Source organism: Anolis sagrei, chromosome 1 (assembly GCF_037176765.1).
Source record: "Anolis sagrei isolate rAnoSag1 chromosome 1, rAnoSag1.mat, whole genome shotgun sequence".
In the NCBI taxonomy this organism is placed as follows: domain Eukaryota; kingdom Metazoa; phylum Chordata; class Lepidosauria; order Squamata; family Dactyloidae; genus Anolis; species Anolis sagrei.
The window spans coordinates 31,597,905-31,621,809 of NC_090021.1; the positions used below are offsets into that span (position 1 = coordinate 31,597,905).

The 23,905-nt window shown below is 39.7% G+C and overlaps 1 protein-coding gene across 2 annotated transcripts in view; it reads right to left on the reverse strand.

Moving 5' to 3' along the window:
- Window positions 1-79: 79 nt before the first annotated feature.
- KCNH1 (potassium voltage-gated channel subfamily H member 1) overlaps window positions 80-23,905 on the reverse strand; it is a 309,132-nt gene continuing 285,306 nt past the window's right edge. Inside the window, exons 11-12 of one of the 2 annotated variants that reach the window (XR_009629959.2) lie at window positions 13,212-14,263; window positions 80-3,797 (exon numbers count right to left, since the gene is read on the reverse strand). Coding sequence is in view for 1 of the 2 variants with exons in the window: in XM_060754331.2 (XP_060610314.1) it covers window positions 13,424-14,263 (840 nt within the window). In the remaining variant the exon portion in view is untranslated. Of the gene's footprint in view, window positions 3,798-11,780; window positions 14,264-23,905 lie in introns of those variants that run through there. The other variant, XM_060754331.2, reaches the window with a different exon arrangement.

The window sequence follows — 23,905 nt, forward strand, 5'->3', positions numbered from 1 at the left end:
CCAAACAGGAAAACACACACTGCAGAGGCATAATGTATAAAATAGTTTATTACTATAATAAATAAAATTAAATTTTGTCTTTACAAATATTATTTGTGCTTGTTTAAAAATGTCAGTAAGGGAATATTTATTAATGTCAGTGAGTGTAACTTTATTGGAACATTCCAAAACAGGAGATAATACGCTCTCGCTCTCTCTACTGGCAGCTTCTTAGCTGACCACAAAAATAGTATCTACTTAATTCATTTTGTTTTATTCATGCTTGATAAGACAAAGTGACAAATGCAAAGAAATAATCAAAGGAGATAATATTCTGTGAATTCTGGAAAGGATGAAAACAGGTGGAGTAAAGTGCCCAAACAACTGCATTACCATTTATCCATAAAGTGTCCATGCAGTGGCGGCTGAAGGTTTCAATGTGTTTCCAGCCGATGGAAAAATATAGCGTGTATGAAGGTACAATAATATAACACATTCATTATGAAAAGTCATATTACTTCATATAGCAGTTCATCCTGATACAAGATTATTGAAACTTTCTCTTGTTCAAATGAAGATTCCTTTCAAAAATTAGTACTCTGAGACCAACAAGGGGAAAATATTCCCCCTTTGAAAATGCATTCCTTAAAATGAAAAAACCACCCCTCCAACACTGGGTATTTTGGATCCAGTTATGGTAACGTTGTGGGATTTCTTACATCAAATAAGTTTATACAACATTCAGGTGTCAGGGAAACATGTTACAGCATCAGGAAGAGACACCACCTTGGTCATGGATTAAGAAAAATAGAGTGCGGGAAGAGAGTTTTGCTTGATACACAAAACAGGAGGTTTCAACTCCCTAATATACAAAAGTGTCTATATGATGATAGAGGGTCCTCAGCTGGTGAGGAGGGAAAGGCTACAGCAAAACTAGTGAGAAGGCCATACGTGGAGGAATAAATTTAAATACCAATGCGTGATTTCTATTAGTTAAGAAATCTAATCAAAGTGCGTTATATCTTGAGGCAACAACTGTGGTGTGCACAAAACAATACAGAACATTAGAAAGGGAGTCCATGACAGCATCACAGTTTCTATTTTTATGACTTACAGGAGGGGTCTTAAGGCTCAATGTTAAAATATCTTATTGCAAGAAGCTTTGTTTTGACTGAGCAGGAATCAATCCTTGCCGCAACAGTTTGGCTTGTGGGGGGGAGACAAATCAGATCAAAGATACTGTACTAATGACAGTGTTTCTTATATAACTGGAATTCTTGGAAGCGTCCCAGTGAGGCTCAGTTGCTTTGAAATGCTTATTACTACTTTGAAGTGCCAATGATTGGCTATTGCCTCTGTGGCCCCTGAAGGCTGCCTTCCTTCACTTGGCATCCATGGAGGATTTGCCAAGAAGCCAACAGCCACAGTGCATTTATGCCAAGATGGGGAAACATGCCACTGAAGGGTATCCAAAAACAACAGTGCCCAAACAGCTTTGCAGAAAGGCCGGCATAATAAGCACCTTGAGGTGACCTATGAATGTGAGAGAGAACACTGCCCCAGAGGATAAATATTCTACTTATTTCTAGACCAGTCACTGCACTATAGAAATGCAGTGGACATTACCCACATAACCACAGACTGCCCCGGCAGTTTAGGCTACCAGGACATAGGCATGAAGCATGGGAATCAGACATCCCATTAAATAAATAAAATGCCCCATCATTATGCAGCACAAAGACTTCCGAGACAAAGGCCATACCATTCTTGAAGTTACTAAGGACTTAAGTGGTTCTTGCATCCATTGGTCTATAATGCACATGAAACTCTATTATTTCCATGAAAAAATGCCTCTCCACTACACAGATAATGGACATATATTCAAACACAAAGCAGGAAAAAGACTCAGACATCAAATCTCCTACAGTAATCCTCAACAGTGACAAAGACTTGTAAATGCTGATCAGGTTTCAAACCTTACAGTACAGTTACTTTATGAGATTGGCCACAACCAGGACCGTTTTCACACTGCACAGTTATAGTGCTATGATTTCACTTTAACTGCCATGGGTGTGTAGTCTGGAGAGTTCATACAGTAGAACCATGGTTGTTTAATTATAGTTGTGGAATCATAGTGCTACTACTGTGTATTGTGAAAAGACTCCAGGAGTAAGGAGTATTCTATCTTACAGCCATTGGACTTGCTTCCAAACAGATGGACTCTTGTTTAATTGAATGTTGTTTTGGTTCCATTTAAGTGCTCCTGTGGGGAATAAGAGCCATGGGTCTACTAGTTCGTCCAGGTCTTTACAACTTTTCATTCACTGGCTGGAATCCCAATGTGAGAATACTCACTGAATCAATTGTTCAATGGTAAGTACATCCCATTGATTCAGTGCATTGACTCTTGTCGCCAGTAATATAGGATTGCTCCAGTGTGATATCGCTGCGCAAAAATACAGTTGCAATACATTTCAGTAGTCTGAAACAAGTTGGAAAGTAAAGAAGCTGTTAGAAAACCTGCTGTAAGGATAATGGTGTGATGGGGAAGGTTTGTACAAGAATTGTCCAATTTGCCAACACAGCCTTTTGGTTCTCAATATCATTGCCCACATAAATCTCTGGCACTGTGGCACAGCTTTATGTCTTTATAAAGCTTAATCCTTACAGTTCCTATTACAAACCTAGCAAAAAATGTTTTGTGGCAACAGGCTTGGATGATCATAACTTTTAGCTATAGCAACCATGTGAAGTGAGCTTTTTCAATATTTAAAATCAGTGGCCCAATGTTACATGTAAGCAGGCATGTACATCAACAACTGGTCTTGGATGGACCAGACTGTCCCTTTGAGTTAATAGAAGCCGCCCTGAGTCCCCTTCGGGGTGAGAAGGGCGGGGTAGAAGAACCCCAAATAATAAATTCATCCTTCTGATATGGGATTCCAATCATGAGGTAAACAAAGATATAGTTCGCATCAGCTCTTCCTTCAAAACCTACTTATCTACAAGCAACTGGGTGAGTAATGTGATCATACTAATCAAGATGGTGTGTGGATTCATACCATTCATTTGCTATCATATACTGACATTCAATCTCTGTAGACATAAACTTTACTGATGGTCAAATGTGACTACTACATTATTTACACTGAATAGTAGAAGTTGATGGTTTCCAAACCAGTGGGTGATAAATTTGCCCCAGGAATTAGGCTCAATCTTCAAGGAGATATTCAAGATGCTATTTTGAAGATAAATTTGAGCTTGCAATTGTAACATTAGGACTAAAATGTAGAATACAAGGCCCACATTGCTGACATGGAAGCAACCAGTGACCCCCAATGCAACAAAAATATATTCTAATCTGTCACATCTGCACAAGAATTCTGGTTCTACTGATATTTCTTTGGTCATACCTTGGCAGCACAGCTTCAATCTTATGAAACTTTACAACTGAAATAATATCACAACCCATTGGGAAACATGTCCTTTATACTGGACCGATAGTCCACCAGGGAAGACTTCTTCTTATTACCATGATCATAAAGTGAGATATATGCTGTTACTAGTTTAGTAACATTAACTATAGTTCAAACCAGTGCACACATGAGTGTTGTGTATCTGCACAACCACAGACACAAAAAAGATTAAAATAATTTTTTCAGTGGTTCCACACTAAACGCTACACTGAGTCAAAACAAGGAAACAAAAATCACAGAGATGTTTACAGTAAATAGCTCTTTCAATTCATTACAGTGAAGTACTGTAGAAGTAGAACATCACCTTCGAAGCTGGATGTTCTCTGGAAAATCGGGATAGCGCTGTAAATGAAATTTAAAGCAAGAAGGGTGTTTTTAATATAGTACATGTAATCTCAGACAGAAATACACATATTCCACAGACACAAAGGGCTTTTCAAAATAATACTTCAAAAATTACATCATTTTAGAGACTCGCTTTTCAATAAGGCCTGCGTTTTAAAAACAAATAAAGTTCTTTTATCTTAAAACTTCCACATTAATTTCAAAATCCTTTCATCACAGTGAAGATCCATTCCTGAGCATTCTACTACTAAGACTGCATCACAGATTTGTATCACATATCATCACATTGTGTCCAGTATTACTTGGAATTTACAACTGTCTTGTTTTGATGACCATTTCTTTGGTACACATCACATTGGATCAAAGGGATCCATTCAGTAGTGACTGGTGGTTACAATACCACCAAGGTTCTCAATTTTACTCAAAACTTTAATGGAGCTATCCAAAGTCCTGAACCTTATCACCAAATTTGGTGCATTGGACAAACACTATATAAGGTAGGCATGGATAAACTAAGGCCCGGGGCCCAGATGTCGACCTCTGGGTGCTTACCTAAGGCCCTCCTCATTCTTCCTGTCCTCTAGCATAAGGTCATGGTGGCCCGCCACATCCTTATTCAGAAAGGTTGGGGGAGGAAGGCACACAGCAGCTGAGAGCCCTCTGGAGCACTCTCATCCACCACATGTTTCGCCCTCCTCCTGGCATAAGGACAATGCAACAGTTGAGAACCCTCCAGAGTGTTCTCGGCAGTTGCCTGTCTTGCCCTCCTCCCAGCATAATACCAAGAGGACAGCCTGAAGATCTGGGGAGGAGGATCGGGGCAGTTGCTACATGTTTCATTTTCCTCCCGGCATAAAGATGGAGTGAGTAGCCCCATCCTTATGCCAGAAAAACAACCTGAGGATGACCCAGGAACTGTCCTGCCCCCTCCCAGTCCTAACCTCTCACAGGCCCTCTCCCTCTCAGGCTCGTTTCACCCAGCACATGCCCGGCCACCCTCCCTCTCGGCTCAACCCTCTCAGTCAGGTCCACAATGTGGGCCCAAGGCAAAAAAGTTTGTCCATGCCTGCTATAAGTATTAGAGTAAAATCCAGACTGAGTTCATTAACCCATTAACCTTCAAGCCATTAGATGCCACTGGTTCCATTCATGCAAGTTGCCTCTACCTGAAATTAGAATCATGCTTTCTTCTACACCATAGTTTAGTACAGTTAGAGCGGGCATGGGCAAACTTTGGCCCTCCAGGTATTCTAGACTTCAACTCCCACAATTCCTAACAGCCTCAGGCCCTTTCCTTTCCCCCTCAGCCGCTTAAGCTTAACCTTCTTTTACAATTTTAAAGACTAGGAGATACATAGCCAGGAAAACCCAACTGTATGAATTAGTATAAATACAGATCCAGTTATATTTAGAATAAAAATCCTAAAAGTAATTACTAACTTAAGTCTCACTGAACCATAAATACAACTAATTCTAGAACAGACTCCTTTTTTCATTTCTAATGGTATATGTCTTCCTGAGGTTTTTCTCTTGCTTCTGCTCTTCTGTGTATTTGCGTTAATCCACAACAATGTCTCTCTGACAATAACTTCATTTGTGTGAAACTCTTGGCATCCTGTGCAACAAGCTTCATCTTTGATTCTCTGAACTGAATTAATTCAAATTAATTTTATTGATCCAATCAGTGGAAGCATACAATGTTTCAGAAGGCCAACTAAAGAATAGGTAAGAAGTTGTTCAATGAGAGTTAGACAGGGATGTGTAACTTGTAACTTCAAGCCAAATTCTTCTATGTGATTCCAGAAGTTGACTATAGAATCTCACTGAAGCCTACAGAGAATATTTATAGCTAGTTCCTGTTGCACAGTTCTATAGTATGCTTTGACCAGAAGCTGAAGACATTCCTACTTTTTGTTAAAAAAATAATGGATTACAATTTATGAAAGGTCTGGAATGAATACCTTGCATAATACATGAGTTTAATGTAATGCATAAGAATGTCATTAATGGGATTCCTTTTGTGAAATGATCTGATGGCATAAACTTTGTTTGTTATACTTTTAAGTGTAATTTGTATTTATTATTTCTAAGAAGCTCTTTGAGGGACTATTTTGGGTCATTTATTACATTATATTAGAATATAAAGTCTATATTGCCTGGGATCCTATTAGTATGTACATCTAGTGAAATTAAAATGGGGGCGTTATGTAATGCCTGTATGAAGTAAGTGGCTATTATTAAATGACTCTAGGAGCCCCCAGTGGCACAATGGGTTAAACCCTTGTGCTGGCAGGACTGAAGACCAACAGGTCATAGATTTAAATCTGGGGAGAGAATGGATGAGCTCCCTCTGTCAGCTCCAGCTCCCCATGCGGGGACATGACAGAAGTCTCACACAAGGATGGTAAAACATCAAAACATCACAGCATCCCCTGGGCAACATCTTTGCAGATGGCCAATTCTCTCACATCAGAAGCGACTTGCAGTTTCCCCAAAAGAATTAAATGACTACATAGGGGAGATTAGGCCAACACACATTAAAATCATTGCACAACTGGACATGATGTACATTGGGATGGATGCATATTGGTCTTGATGTGCATTCGTTTTGCTATGCATTACAGCACCAGGTAGGACGTCCCAATACACACTAGTAGAGTCCACTTTTATCAGTGTCCTTTGGAATTGACTAACAGGGCTTCCTTCACAGCTAAGTATGTGTAAAGTTATATAACATAGAATGTGACAGAGAATTCTGGTCTTTGGGGAGAGAATAAAAAATGCAGTACACTTAAAGTAACAAGCAATGTTACTTTAACAATATGTCATTTCTAAGGTCAGGGAGGTAGATAATGCCTAATGCATGTTGGCCACAATTCTTTATTATCTATTTAGATATATAATCAGCTTAGTTATGTAACTAAGCAGTGTCTCTTAGTATGTCGCAATGCTTCCAAACAACAAGGGGCTATTTCCTGTCCATTGGGAAGCAGTTGACTGACATTCTTACCCCATCCCCTGAGTAATCTCTGATACCACAGTCTGAAGCTGGGTCTCTGCCACAACTCCCCTTAGCACCTGAGACCACACATGGGGATGGGATGAAGCAGCAGAACAGAGTCTGGTTTCTTTAGCACTATTTAATACCATGATTTAAAAAAAACTATTTCGCTCTCCCTGATTATCTCTATATACAGTGGGGGTTGGTACACTGTACCCATGAGCTACATGCAGCTCCCCTGTGCCATTTTGTGGCCCCCAAGGTCAACATTTGTTGCCCCCAAATGTTCTTTAGCATGTGGGCACATTTTTGCCATGTTTGTTTTCCCCTGGGCTTTTTTAGGCCAAAGAGTGGAAGTGGCTTCCAGCATTTAGGAGTAATTTTATTTCTAGAAGGATGCTGTTAGCAGCCATCCAAAGTGTCCTGGAGTGCTAATGGGGCTCCCTAGCATCCCACAGTTGCACGCGTCTAATACAGAGCATCAATTTTAGGAGTAGTTTCACCTGATCACATTTAGAAAGACATGTGAGATTCCAAGCCCTTTTCTTCCTGTTTATTTAATCCTGATATATATTAATGCAAGTCTGTAGAGCTGGTAACCTTACTGCAAAGCAGAATATAATCACCAGTTATGCCTTACTAAGAGCTTTATCCTGCACTCTTGCACTCCTATGAAGTTTGCCATCCCCCCTCTGAGATTTTATTATTTTATCTAATTAATCCTCCCTTAGTTAGAAGGGGTTGGGTTCTTTATTGTATAGCTTATGGGAGGGAACCATACTTTATTTATTTACCAGATCCAGTAGCTTCCTTGAAGTTAGCCATTTGGAAAAGGTGCTAGAGGAGCTTGGAGGCTGAACACATTGCATGTTTAGAAGTTGGTGCTAGAAGTTGAAGAAAACCTGCCACAGGTATATGGAAGACAAGGCAAGAAAGGATACAGAAGGAAGGCAAAAAGTAAGCAAGAACTACAGTTGAGTCAAGCCTCCAACTTTTCCTACAAATTTGACTTGTTAGTCCTGGCAGGAGTTCGAATGTTGACATTTTATTACCTTATTAAATTCCTTAACTGTTCAGCTGTGTAAATCCAATCTGTTCCTGACAAGATTAGAGTATCTTCAAAAATTAACTCAGGGGCAAAACTAGGTCTATTATATCTCTGATTATGCCAAAACATTTGGATGGTGAACTGCATTTGGTTGTATTAATCTACATTAGCATGTGTGGTCTAGTTATTCAAACCTTCCTGTATTTCAGATTTAAGCTTGGAAGTGGACCTCTTCGTAGATCCACAAATCAGACCAAGTTAGGGCTGCTGGCTTCTGCATTAGGGTCCTTTAACACTCGCAATGCGTTTTTCCTACTGCAGCAGACCAGGGTTTATATATCACTAAAATACTATAATTTAGAATCATATGCAATTCTAGTGTGAGCACAGTAACTCCTAAAAGCATCACAAGGTGTGTGTATGTGTATCTTCTGCAGTTACTTGGCTACTTTATTCTTATATCATATGCGCAACTGGCTCTCTACATTTGCAGATTTTATTATTTGGTGATTTGATTTGATTGATTATTTCTACGAATCTCTAGATCTCTCTAAGTCTTCCTTCTATTGGAAATTAACCACAAAATTATGCTGGAGAGCTTAAAGATTTCTAGAGAGATTACTTCTCTAAGCATTTGTATGTCCACCAAAATGATTATGGTCAACTCCCACCTGAAGTTGACCACAGAATCATGCTGAAGAACTTGGAAATTCCTCAGAGATATTCTCTCAGGTAAAATTAAAAGTTTGTAAAATTCAGTTTTCCCACTTTCATGGGGATCCAGAGGCCCTAAGTCTGTGAAAGTGAAGGCCCTACTATATCTGCACAAATACACACACACACTATGCATACAGACAGTTCCCAAGTTACAAACAAAACAGGTTCTGTAGGTTTGTTCTCAAGTTGAATTTGTCTGTAAGTTGGAACAGGTACATTTTAAAGTGTAACTCCAGCCGTGTGTGTGTGTGTGTACACACTCTCACACACACACACACACACACACACAGTTTTGGATAGCACAAGGAAGGCTTAACACACCTGTGGTGTTTGTTTTGCTGTCTGTGTCTCTGTTCAGAAGATTTCACCTCACTTTCTGTCCCTGTGATAATTAGATTTTGAAAAAATTAGCTTGTTGTGGAAACAAGGATTGGTGGTAAAGCTTCAGTTGAGATACCTTTTCCCCATGATAACTCTTTCAGGAGTGAATCTCCCTTCCTAGGGGTAGATTTCTCTTACTTCCTGTTGTCTCACCCTCATTCTTAACTATGAGTCTTTGAAAGTCAGATGTTTGTAACTTGGGGACTACATGTATATATATATATCTAGAAAAAAGCAATTGGAAAAAAGGTTCTGCAGCTAAAGCTTTTCAACTTACACTTCCCAACTTTTGTACACAGTACCACAAGTACTTACAAGGTCTGTCACCAAGTTTAAAATGTCCTGAATTAAATATATGGCTTTTCACTGATTAACTGATCAATACATTAAATGAGCATCATTTTTCATGTGGATAAACATTAATTTTGAAGGGAAAAGAGACTACTCGTATATTCTTTGTTTTCAATTGATATCCATCAGTCCATTGTAGGAAGGAGAATTCCTACAAAAAGAAAATGACAGTTCTTCTCCTAAGCTTGGACTTCCCATCCATGTTTGTTTTGGAAATAGCTGCAATCAAAAGCAAGGCAATGGCCAGAAACAAAAGTGCTTCCACCATAAGGTACTTCCATGCAAATGGCGTAGGGGTATCATTTGATTATTTATTTCAACTATAGCTTTCCATTCAAAGTCTCCTGATTTTCAAAGAGACTTCCCAGAGAAACATATGAGCATGAAACTGGAAGAAGACAAGTCTCCATTATGTGAGCAGAAATCTACACTCCTTGATCCAAGCTACTCAAAATGCAGACATAGATACTGTCACTCTGCTTCCCAATTATTTTAAAGTGTTATTTTATAAAAATCAATCCAACCTGATTATTCAACCAAGCACTGAAACCCTAGAACGAACAACTCAGTTGCAGTGATAAATGTCATGAAAAATAAATTAAGCAAACTGGTCCTGGTTTCTATGCAAGAGTTCATGATTGTTTTGTATAGAAGAAATTAATCTTAAGGAACTAACATCCTCCAAAGCTTCCTCGCACGACTGCAGTGGAATTACTAACTGCTGGGCTTTATGTGCTGTATATTACTGGAATCACTTTCTATTTTTGTCCCTAATAATTAGAAAGATGAGAGCAAAACCTCTCCCTGAATCTCTGTGTTTTTTTTACAGCAATCAAAATCTTCTGCAAAGACCATGGCTGCAAAGACTCTGGTACAGGGATCGTTTACACTCAGCAGGGCATCTTCTTCCCATTATTCTACAGAAGCTGAATCTGAGGACGTTTGTAACACTGCTGCATTTCTAAGGGGTGACTAGTGAAAGGAGAACCAACTTTGAGAAAAGAGAGGATGATGTTTGTGGGGAGCTAAGCACGCAGGCCTCTAAATCTATCAGACAATTTGTAAAGGACATTTGCATTGCCAAAAATATAAAAAATAAACACCCCTGCTTTCTGGTTACATCCTTCCCATTCTGATGCAAATCTCTCAATTTTTGTGGTTCATGTTCTCACTAGTACTATGTATAGTAAATGCTTATTAGGCTTGCCACTGCAATGCAGAATGAAAAACAGGATTTGCAACAGGTTTGCAAACTACTAGGGGAGATGGCTAACATAATCAATGTTGACTTTCTATCAGAAATAATGTAGAATGCTAATATAGGCAATGAAAGGAATGGGGTAAGGGAGGTAGTACTATAAAGGCACACATTTTCAAAGTTGGCTTCTAGTTTTCAATGCATGCCTTGCTGGAAGTTAGCATTATGTCTGTGTTGATCTAGGTATATCTAGTAGATTATCCACACCGCCTAATTATAGCAGTATGATGCCACTTTTGTTGTTATGACTTGATCCTTCGAAATCCTGAAACCTCTAATGCAGAGAGGTACTTAAGAATTTCTCACTAGAAAGCTCTCATGTATGTCTAAGGAGAATGGGAAGTATCTCACTAAACTCCAATAGCTAGGGTGCCATATGGTAAAAGTCTGGCAACTAAAGTGGCATCAAAGTATTATAAGTAGATAGAGTGGATGCACTTGCTTTAAAAATCTGACCCTTTAACTAATGTTCAAACATACAATAGTGCTATTTAATTGTGGTAGTTTTAAATGATAATGTAAAGTATGGTGGTCAGGAAGTTTCGGAGACAACAACAACCATTGAGCACACCAACTATCTTGTAAAAAAAATGACATTCATGTGTATAGTGTTATGTCTTTCTGTCCAAACTGACAAGAGCAGTTTAAGATTATTAATGACAAATGGATTCCTTATAGGAACCCAAATAGAGGATTTATGTTTCATGTGTGCTATCAAATGATGGATACAGTGTATATTTTCAAAGGTTGACCACAGCCATATTGTTAAGGATGTCCTTCATGCAACCAATGTAAGATAAATGCACGTTTGCACACACAATCTCAATACTGTAGCTGTATATCAACTGAGCAGTAGTACTGCTCTTAAAATAATCACAGTAAAAAATTTCAAAGCATTCCACACATCTTAATTCAGTGGTTTTCATCTTGATCTTCTAGATGTTTGGGACTTTAGTTCCCAGTATTCCTAAGTAGTGGCCATATTGACTGGGATTTCTGAGAGTTGACCTCCAGAACATCTGGAAGACAAAGTGGGAGAACTGTGATCTTAGATCATGGATGTGATGCACTGCCATTTTGTGGTACTTAGTTCAAGAGAGATTATGTGCAACCAGTCAATTGATTTATACCAATATATGCATAGTCTAATGATAAAAGTAGTGCTAGGCTCCAAGATAGCTATGGGGTTTCCTGCAGAATCATACATCACTAACAACACAGTCCTTCTTTGTCATGGAGAATTTGTCCTCTTCTTGCTTTAATATTCCTTAGTGCAATTGAACTTTTTATAATGCATACACACTTGTCTTTTACTTGCTATCATGCCCTAGTTAGGTTTCACAAGACAAGGGAGAAAATGTCACTTCTAAGAATACAAGATAAGGACTAAATTCCACACGATATCTTCATGAGGTACTGGAGACCATTCCAATGAGAAAATACATTGGACTGATCTGCATGCCATAATGCACCATTGGTATTGATTTATACATACATTATTTCAACGTCCTTTGGTGTTCATACCGATTAAAGGAAATTCAAAGCCAAAGCAAATAGTCTAAAATGGCAAAACATAAAACACTATCAATGTTTAGTTGTGAAGTGGCTGTTTTTTTCTTATCACAAATGCAGATACATGAGGAATGTCTTTGCTTTCATAGCTCCAAGATTTGTACTAACCAGGATACTTGCCTAATAGCTTTGCATTTATTTGCAAGTAGACAATAACAACAGGATCTGAGTTCCCTACCCACCAGTAGGCAATGCCCCTTATTGTGAATTCTATGTGAAATTAAATGCTGGTTCTATAATAATTTCATACCCCCCCCCCCCCCGCTGCCTTTCTGAATTGGCTCATTATCACCAAGATGTAAAACCACCACATATTTTACTTGATCTATAAAGATTTATCAGACACAAAAATGGGGAGAAACTGCTAAAAAAACTATAATCAATTCACCAGCAATTATGATGATATAAAGACATGTTCAAAATACAAAGCTTCCCAAAAAAAAAAACCCAGTTCATATTGTGGACTCTATTAATCTTGGTAGTGTTTAGGAACTTCCATTTTGCTGATGTACCTGGCATGAGACACACACATGCGCAGCCAGTCCATACAACTGTCCCCTCAAAAAGGGGAAAATAATCATGCAAATTGGGTCATATGCATACCCTTTATGGATTAATCCAAAGGCCTATGTAATCAAGCATTCTACCCTCAGAGTGGCTAACTGGTGGATATGGAAAGCAGAATGTGTGTATCTCTACTCTTTTACTTGTGTTCCCCTGCAAATGATATTCAGAGGAATTCTGATTTTGATACTGGGCGTAACATATAGCCACCATGACTACTAATCTCTGAACAGCTTTCCTGATGCTGAATCCTCAGCAGGGATTTGAACCTACATCCACTTAGTCCACCCCTCCAACCAGTATATCACAATGGCTCTTCTCTTTGCGTATACTGCTCTGTGGAGAGCCCTTCTGTCAGATCCATTCTTCAGTGCAGGGCAGTGGACATGCAAAGAAGCACTACAAATCAGTTATGTATAAAACTGGACCTAAGATTTTGATTATGGGTTCCTATGAATGCTTTCTAAAAGGGAAACAGATGCACTAACGAAGAAGTAGAAAAAACATTATAAACTGTACCCTTGCTGTCAAAAAGACTTGATTCAGCTGCCATCTTGACATGAGGTCACCACTCTTGTAACTGTACCATTTAGAGAAGAGGGACCAGATTAATGGGCTGGCCTCTCAAATATGGTGTTCACCAAGAAAACAGTAAATGTTTTTTTAAATGTTTAGTGGGTGTTAGATTGTGTTTGTGGGGATATTCAGATCTCCTGTTTTAAAGAAGCACCTCAGCTTGCTCCAAAAATGTCTTTTTCTGACTCTGGAGACTGGGGTCTTGATATTTCAAACAACTCCTGTGGTGTCTGGGAGCTTCTTCTAGAGGCTAATATCCTTAGTATCTCAGCAAGCTGTTTTTCTATATTGGTCATTTTTGTGTTTAAAGCTTTGATGTCCTCCTTCAACTCATGTTTCACTTCCAGCATTGTTGCTTGAAGCGTCTGTTCAGGAATAGGATAGAATGAGTGTCTGACCTCTGCCAGGATAGGACTACGGTCCTGAGGACTCCTCGTCTCCCCAACATTGTCCAAACGCAGGTCACTTTTAGTGATGCCACTGTCACAAGAGTCAGTCTTCTTCAAAGTGGCTTCCCCTACCACTTTTGTTCTCTCCGGCAACGTTTCCATGGACTCTGCTTTGGACACTTTGTTCCAGTCCTCTCCCTTTGCACAGGCATCTTTGAATTTGGCCCAACCCTTACGCTTTGGATAATCCCCTGCCACTTTCCCCACTACATAGTCTGAGGCAGGGGCTTGCAATTTGGCCTGGTCAGAGGCTCCAGATGTTGAAGCTGACTGATAGGCAATTGGTGTGGCAGGGCTTTCCCTGACTGTTACAATGCTGGCTTTGACCACAGTGCGTGAAGGGTTGTCTCCCAGAGCATTGCCTTTCTCAACATCTAGCTCCTCTCTGCCTCTCTCGGCAGCTAAGCGAGCTTCCTTTTGCTGCCTAAATCTTTGAAAAAGTCGGCGGACAGGATGGTCTGGCGGCAGGACTAACGGGGCCTCGTTCTTCCTTTTCATTCTCTCTTCCTCTTCTCTTTTGACATCACTGATCTTGCGGAAGACAATCTGTAAAGAAGGAAAAATCATACAAAAGGGTTACAAATCCAGAGTGAAAAATTGTAACAATTCCTCTTATTTGAATACTGTTCAATCAACCATGATTGTCTGGTTTTAGATTTATTATTTATTTATTTATTTACTACGCTTATATACCGCAATTCTCAGCCTAATGGCGACTCATTGCGGTGTACAACATCGAAAAACAGGTGCAAAATACAAACATAGTGACAAATAATACGCAGTACATCATTAGCAAACATCTCATCAAAAACATCAACATTATTACAAAGCCATTCCGAGTCGTCTCATCATCAAGTTCACAATCCAATACCATTTCCGTTGTTCCATTCCATGGTCAAGTTACCAGTCATTTCACTTCTATTCAAATGCCTTCTGAAACAGCCAGGTCTTTAGCTTCCTGCAGAATATCAACAGGGAGGGGGCTAGCCTGATGTCTACGGGAAGGGTGTTCCACAGCCGAGGAGCCACTACCGAGAAGGCCCTATCTCTCGTCCCCACCAGCCGTGCCTGTGACGCAGGCGGGATCGATAGCAGGGCCTCCCCGGAAGATCTCAAAGTCCTCGTGGGCTCATAGGCCGAGAGGCGGTCAGTTAGGTATCTTGGGCCGGAACCGTTTAGGGCTTTATAGGCCAATGCCAGCACCTTCAATTGAGCCCGGTAGCAGATCGGCAGCCAGTGGAGCTGGTACAGCAGGGGGCTTGTATGCTCCCTGTGCCCCGCTCCTGTTAGTATCATGGCTGCCGCACGTTGGACCAATTGGAGCTTCCGGGCCGTCTTCAAGGGCAACCCCACATAGAGAGCGTTGCAGTAGTCTAAACGGGATGTAACCAGAGTGTGGACTACCGTGGCCAAGTCAGACTTCCCAAGGTACGGGTGCAGCTGGCGCACGAGCCTAAGCTGTGCAAATGCTCCCCTGGTCACCGCCGAGACCTGGGGCTCCAGGCTCAGCGATGAATCCAGGATTACACCCAAGCTGCGAACCTGCGCCTTCAAGGGGAGTGCGACCCCATCCAGCACAGGCTGTAACCCTATACCCTGTTCGGCCTTGCGACTGACCAGGAGTACCTCTGTCTTGTCTGGATTCAGTTTCAATTTGTCAATTTGTTTTCAATTATTAGATGGCTAATAATGGGCACAAAGCAGATTTTCATATTAGTCAGAAATGTTAAATGTTCTACATGTGCAACACTAGAGTTTGGAAGCACTAGTGTTTGAACTCTCTGAATCCCTCTGCCAGTGCAAATTCCAAAACAGTAACATTTCTAAGCTCTTGTTATTATAACATAATCACTATTCAAAACTGTGGTCCTTTTTGGATGTTTTGTAATCTTGTTGCTTCCTTACCTGCCTTGATGAGAAGTGAAAACTTACAAAATGAAATACATATTTTAAAAGCCTATTCACTACCGGTTTCTGGAGGCTGATCATTCACGTGGGAGCACACAATTGCAGGAAATCTCCAGGGAGCAGCTGGCTTTCTTCCTGAACAAGATTCTTACAGAAAGGTCTGCACCTTGTATGAATACAGCTGGGGGAGTTGACTGCCTTATGGGAAATGTTCCAAGTCCTGGTATCATATTTTTCACAGTTAAGGTGTACAGCACTAGGGCTTAGAGTCTATGAGGTGTCCATTTTTATTTTGAACCATTCTGACATTTCAGACACTTATACACATTGTGCTGTTGTAGTCAACACAGGTGTGCAACTTTGCCTTGGAGCATCTGTCCAACTGGGATTTTAAGGTTGTGCAGTGTTAATAAAGATGTGCTGTTTTCTGTACTGGGAACAAAGAAGCATTGCTTTTCTTCCCATTGGTTTTTGTCAAGTGGTCAGGAACACCAAATCTTGACTACATTTGGGTAGCTTAAATTGCTGGGCATGTTTAGCCTTCAGAAGAGAAGGCTGAGAGGAGACATGATGGCCATTTATAAATATTTGATAGGAAGTCATAGGAAGGAGGGAGCAAGCTTGTTTTCTGCTGCTCTGGAGACTAGGACTTAGAACAATGGCTTCAAACTACAAGAAAGGAGATTCCACCTGAACATTAGGAAGAACTTCCTGACTGCAAAAGCTGTTCAGCCGTGGAACTCTCTGCCCCAGAGTGTGGTGGAGGCTCCTTCTTTGGAGGCTGGATGGCCATCTGTCAGGGGTATTTTGAATGTGATTTTCCTGCTTCTTGGCAGGGGGTTGGACTGGATGGCCCATGAGGTCTCTTCCAACTCTATGATTCTATGATTCTCTGAACTTCTGAACTGCTGAATACCCATTCCATCCCTAGTTGCTGAGGGGCAGTTTAGCTGCAAATGTAATTTGCTTTTATAGAAGGTCAGACTGGAAAGAATCACTGTCTTGCCATTTTTTTCTGAATCAGCTCCAACATCTTAGATCAACAATAGCATCAAAGCAGCACTCCTCTTGTGAGTATATATGTATTTGTAATTTAACTGATACTTTTGTGTAGGTGGTTAAAGAGCAAAATTTTCTCCCAGCATATGTCTGTTTCACAATATATGGTGTTTAGAAAATATTTATGAGTGTAAACAATGATCTGGAATTAATACAATATCACAGCTAACTGTGTGTATTAAGTACCAAAACTAAACATTTAAAATTACAATTACTTCATGTGGGTTCTAATAAAAATATATACATTTAAATATTGTAGCATTTGCTTTAAAAACACAACCTTTATAAATAATTAGCACATAGGAAAACATTTGCAAATAATTGGGAAAATGTTGAAGATATATTTCATAGAATAATAGAGTTGGAAGAGACCACATGGGACATCTAGCCCAACCCCCCTGCCATGCAGGAAGAGTACAAAGTATCCCTGACAGATGGCCATCTAGTCTCTGATTAAACGTTTCCGAGGAAGGAGCTTTCACCACTCTCTGAGGCAGAGAATTCCACTGCTGAAAAGTTTGTAGGGTCAGGAAGTTCTTCCTAACGTTCAGGTGGAATCTCTTTTCCTGTAAGGTTAACCCATCTGAGAAGCCCTGCTGGACTGATGAGAATTTTTTCAGTTCAGGATTCATTCTGCACACAATTTATTTACATTTTTGGCACAGAAAGCTGCATTTTCTGTGCAGGAAACATCATTTTCTGAACAGAAAAACAGGTTCCTGTGCAGAAAGTGCTGCTTTCTGTGGGAAAAGCCAGTGTGTGAACTTTGTGCAGATTAAATCTTGAATTGCAAAAATTCTTCACATACTTTTTCACAGCTGAAAGAATGTTTCTAAAATTTCCTTTGAGAGTGAAATTATTGAAGCATTTCATTATAGTTAGCATATTAGAATATGACTGAACCTTCAGGTTCCTCTGTAAGTACAAGATGGCAATATAAGAGAGCAGAACATCTTTAGATGCCCGAGTATTGGACATTTCATGATTTTATATTGCTAATTAAAGACTGATAAATAAGCACATGAAATAGTGCAATCCTATAAAAATTAACTAAAATGTTCAATTGAACATATTCCCAGCTTAAATGTGTATACGATTGCAACTCGAGAGTCTCTGAAAAATATCCTGGAGTCGGGGTGGGAGAGTTGGGGCTATTAATTAATTAATTATTTTATTTTACTTTATTTGTATACCACACTCTCTCAGCCCGTAGGCGACTCAGTGCGGTTTACAACCAAACCAATATACAGAGTGCACAACATTAGCAATTAAAATAGTATCTAAGGCAAACTACATCAATATAACAATACATCAGTACATCAATATAACATCAATACATCCATATAACTAATCCATCACGTCTCATCAGTAAAGTCATAATCCGATCTCCTCATCATTATTCCAAGTTCCAAGATCAATCAATTAATTGCACTGCTTAATTAAACGCCTGTTCAAAGAGCCAGGTCTTCACTCTTCTCCTGAACGCCAGCAGGGGGGGCGATCTAATATCTGTGGGAAGGGTGTTCCACAGCCGAGGGGCCACCACTGAGAAGGCCCTGTCTCTCATCCCCGCCAGCCGTGCTTAATGGATTTTCTTCGAAGGTGTGATTTAAGTGTTTTTAGGAATATTGTAAATGGTAAATGCTTCTTAAAAACCCGTTGTCTTCTTATCCAAAAAGATGAATAAATACACACAGAGTAAATGACAAGAAATAAACAAAGGAAGTAATTTTCACATTGGCACCTATAATTAAAATTTTGCTTTGGTTGCCTGATGCAAAACAAATCCATCTTAGGTTTTGTACTACATTATCCTGTGCATAGGTAACAATATATGAGAGAGCACAAAGAGTGCAAAAACACGAATAAGAAATTAGAAGCATTTGTGATAGATAAGAGTAGAAGAATGTTACAGGCTTATACCTGGAAATGTTTTTCTAATGAATAATTGTGGTTTTGCTCTTGCTTCAGTACATTTTTATTCTGATTTTCCTATGTAGTGCTTGAATAAACTATTATATATATATTCAACTAACTGAGAGGAGCTTTCTTTAAATGTTGTATTAAGAGATCTCCATCTCCATGGAAGCTGCAGCAAGCCAGTAAATTGTAGTTCTTAAGAACCACAATTGTAAGGAAACACCATGTTTAGGCAGCATATACATGAGATGATTACCTCATGCTGTGATTAGCTCCAGTTTCAACACTGCCTTTCCCATCAGCAGATCTAAATTCCACATTTATCTGTTCACTTCAATTGACTCAGAGAAGCTATGCTGGCTCCCACGTTACAAGTATTCAACTAGCAACCAATATCATTCACACAGAGTGAGAGCAAATGATAGGAAAATCAGCTGTCTGCCTCTATTTTCATTGCCTTTACCTTGATCCTTCTATCTTGAAACGCAATGAATAAAACCTAGGAACTTCTGCATGCAAAGCATGTGCTCTTCTACTGAGCAAAATATCATAAAGCAGTGTCTATCTAGTACAGCTAGAAATGATTCAATCGTTTTCTAAATATATGCAGAAGCCCAGATGAAATCTACTTTTTCAAGGTATGAGAGAGGCGGTAATAGTCCATGTACACCCATCTCAAAATATTGTATCAGAATCAGAGCTCAGAAAAATTGCTCCAAAAAATCCCAACCAGAATGTTTGATATAGTATTCTGTGAGATATAGATCCAAATATCTCCTTCCTTTGAAATATTCTGCTAGTTGACTGAAACTGAGACAGTCTATATATGTCAGCTCGCTTATCTGCTGAGAAAGGCAGATCGAGAGAGTGTGCCTTTTGGTCTCTCCCCAAAAAGAGAAAATGAGAAAATACTGGGGGGGGGGGGGGATTGATGAGCAGTGAGATTGCAAGTCCACAAGAGAGTGGTGGTGATGGGGTAGGCCTACATTTACTGATGTGCAGATGATCACGCAGCAGAAACTATAGCTGTGCACATTTGCATGATGCCACAGTCAATCCAACCAAAGGTTACACTTGCAGAACTTCTTTGCATAACTGACTGCACAGCGAGTTACATTATCAGAGTACTTAAAGGGATCTTTGAGCACCTTTAAGACTTAGGACCCTTCCAGACAGGCCCTATATCCTAGGATCTGATCCCAGGTTTTCGGTTTATCCCAGTTTATCTGGCAGTGCAGACTCATATAATCCAGTTTAAAGTAGAACACCTGGGATCTGATCCTGGGAAGTAGGGCCTGTCTGGAAGGGCCCTTAGAGAAAGAAATTGGTAATATTAGCTTTCATAGGTGCTTCATCAACTCTTGTAGATTTAAATCTACAAGAGTTGATGGTGCCAACTTCTTTCTCTGTTAATCTCAAGAGTTGTAGGTTTTTCGGGTTGTATGGTCATGTTCTAGAAGCATTCTCCCCTGACGTTTTGCCTGCATCTGTGGCAAGCATCCTCAGATGTTGTGAGGATGCTTGCCACAGATGCAGGTGAAACGTTAGGAGATAATGCTTCTAGAACACGGCCATACAACCCAAAAAACCTACAACAACCCAGTGATTCCAGCCATTAAAGCCTTCGACAATACAATCTCAAGAGTTCTTCATACTGATCCAGACTAACAAGGCTATGCCCAGTGAGACATTGCCAGGGGTTGATTTACTGCAGCACAAAAATGGAACTCCAATAACACCAACACACAACAATTTCTTCCACCTTTTCCCCAGTCTAGAGTCTCAATGCTATGGAATCCTGGGAGCAGGAGTTTGGTGAGGTTCTAGTATTATTTTGGCATGTAAAAACTACATGTTTCCATAGCAATGAGCCATGGGGTTAAAATAATGTCAAACTGCATTGATTCTACAGTGTAACTCAGGTATGGGCAAACTTCGGCTCTCCAGGTGTTTTGGACTTCAACTCCCACAATTCCTAACAGCCTACCAGCTGGAAGTTACAATCCAAAACACCTGGAGGGCTGAAGTTTGTCCATGCCTGGTGTAAATGCATCCTATGATTCATAATGGCTTACAAAAGTTAAAACATACAAAAGTTAAAAAAACACATTTTTAAAAAATTGAAAATAGTATTAAACTATCCATAGAATAAGGAATTACAAGCACAATCACTCAAAACAAAACAAAACAAAACGAACCAAAATAAAAAACAGACAACCTAACACATTATGAAAGGCCTTTTATGCCTGAGTTGTGAGCTCTAAAGAGGATGCTGGAACAAAAGAAACTTCACCTGCTGTGGAAAGATAGAAAGGTACATGTCCTTCCAACCTTTCTCAAAAAGCCATTGTTTTGCTCTCAACATAAGTTGTATTTAGTTGTTTGTCTATACAGACATCAACACTCATCCAACCATTGATGTATGGAACTAAATAATAGTAACTTAAAAAAGGAAATAAAAAAGATATAGATGGACAAGGATTTCAGACAGCAGGGGAAAAAAACTATATTGATGAAAACAAAGCTAGAGTGAAGAAATCTGTAAAGGAACAAGCAATTAACACATAAGGAGCCAGGTATAATGAGCTGATAACAAATAGGACACATTTATAATGTCAAGTTGGAACAACAGATTATAAAAGAAATGCCCTGTTGAGAATAAAATAGTCTTTATTTATTTATTTATTTATTTATTTATTTAATTTCAAGCATTTTTATCCCGTCCTTCTCAGCTCCCAATGAGGGACTCAGGGAGGCTTACAATTGGCAATCATTAGATGCCACCAAACAAAGAATCGTAATACCAACAATTAACATTAAAGAAGTCAACAAGATTATAAAATACATTAAAATATTGGCCATTATAATATTAAAACACAACTTTCAAGTTTCCACCAAATGTACCCATGAAACCAGTGGAACAGAGAGAAGAACTGCCTCATAACACAACCAAAACCAGTGAAACATAATGCCATCATCTTAGCCATTTTAAAGGGGTTTTTTCATGTCAAGAGTGACTTGAGAAACTGCAAGTCCCATCTAGTGTGAGAGAATTGGCCGTTTGCAAGGATGTTGCCCAGATGTTTTACCATCCTGTGGGATGCTTCTCACATGTCCCCGCATGGGAAACTGGAGCTGACAGGAGCTCACCCCATCTCATGGATTCGAACCGCCAACCTTCAGGTCAGCAGTTCAGTCAGCACAAAAGTTTAACCTATTGCACCACTGCGGCTCTATTTTTAAGGTGACAGAAGACTTTATTCATTTTTCTGTGCAAAGAGTATCCTGTGTGTGTGTACTTGTTATAAAGAAATTATTTTTCCATAGGAAACTGAACGGTGAATGACCTTTCAGAATAACTAATACATATTTACTTTTTTATTTTCCTTGTCTATGTGTTTCAGTGGCTATCATGCAAAAGCTGACTGGCACAACCTGGGGATCACAACCAGACACAGTGAAGACATCTGCCCTTGAGCTTTGCTACTCTGCTGCTGAGTATGCATGTCCAGTGTGGAACACATCTCACCACACTAAAACAGTAGATCTGGCTCTTAATGAGACATGCCGCATTATCACAGGGTGCCTGCACCCTACACCACTGGAGAAATTCCACTGTTTAGCCGGTATTGCACCACCTGATATCCGCTGGGAAGTAGCAACCAATAGTGAAAGGACCAAGGCAGTGACATCTCCAGCTCATCCCCTGTTTGGGTATCAGCCAGCATGTCAATGACTTAAATCAAGAAATAGTTTTCTAAGATCTACAGAGACACTTGCTGGAACACCTCAGCAATATAGAGTCCAAACGTGGCAGGCTCAAACCCAGAACCTCAATCAATGGTTGATACCAAATGAGAGACTCCCCCCTGGGCACACAGAAAACTGGGTGAGTTGGAAGGCGCTGAACAGACTGCACTCTGGCACCACGAGATGCAGAGCCAACCTTAAGAAATGGGACTACAAAGTGGAATCCACGACATGCGAGTGTGGAGTAGAGCAAACTACAGACCATCTGCTGCAATGCAACCTGAGCCCTGCCACATGCACAATGGAGGACCTTCTTGTGGCAACACCAGAGGCACTCCAAGTGGCCAGATACTGGTCAAAGGACATTTAATCAACTACCAAGCTTGCAAACTTTATGTTTTGTTTGTTTGTTTGTTTGTTAAAAATGCAATACAAATGTTTGGTTTGCTCATGACACGATAAATAAATAAACGATCTAGTGGCATCATTGCCTAGCAAGTTTAATCTTATTTTATTTCATTTCCAGTATAAAATGTTTGAAACTTTTCCAACTTATTCCACATGGCCACTGTTCTTTGCCTTCAATATTTCTTGCCCAAGGCTCATCCCACTGGAGTTGATCCTCAACTGCTTGACATGATGCAATATCTTGGAATTAAATTTATTTGCATTCACAATGAGCCGTTAATTGGTACTACTCAGAGCCAGAAGTCCCTGCAGCATACAGAAATTTAACTACCTAAAACATTGCATTCTAATATTGAAGTTCAGTGTCAGAACACTGGATGTGTCATACACCCAAAGTAAAATGAGTGTATGTTCACACATTTGTTTTTATATCAAGATTTAAAGGTAAAGGTTTCCCCTGACATTAAGTCTAGCCATGTCCAACTCTGGAAGGTGGTGCTCATCTCCATTTCTCAGCCGAAGAGCTGGCGTTGTCCATAGACATCTCCTGGTCATGTAGCCAGCATGACTGCATGGAGCATTGTTATCTACCCGCAGAAGCTGTACCTATTGATCTGCTCACATCTGCATGTTTTCGAACTGCTAGAAGCTAGATCTAACAACAAGAACTCACCCTGCTCCCCAGATTCAAACTGCTGACCTTTTGGTCAGCAAGTTCAGCAGCTCAGCATTTTAACCCACTGCACCACCAGCGGACCTATATTAAGATTTAGAAAGGAGTTAATAGAGCTGAATTCTTTACTGAAAACATTCGCATAAGGTGTTTGCAGCTAATGTTTTGTATGGCTTGACACCACTCTGCATGCCACAGATATTTACAGAAAAATGATTTTAAAAACAAAATTACCTGGTGAGTGCTGACAGGACTGTTAAAAGAAGAAGAAATAAATAAGAGGGAGCATATTTAAAGGAACAGTCTAATATGGTATTCAGTTGTGGATACAGGATTACAGGATTATTCTGGAGGGTGGCAAAGATATTAGATGATGTTTCTAATAATTGGTGTGTATTATGTTATGTTTATGTAGTTATCACCTATCAAATTTGATTAGGTAATCTGTGGTTTACTGTAAAATATGTCTT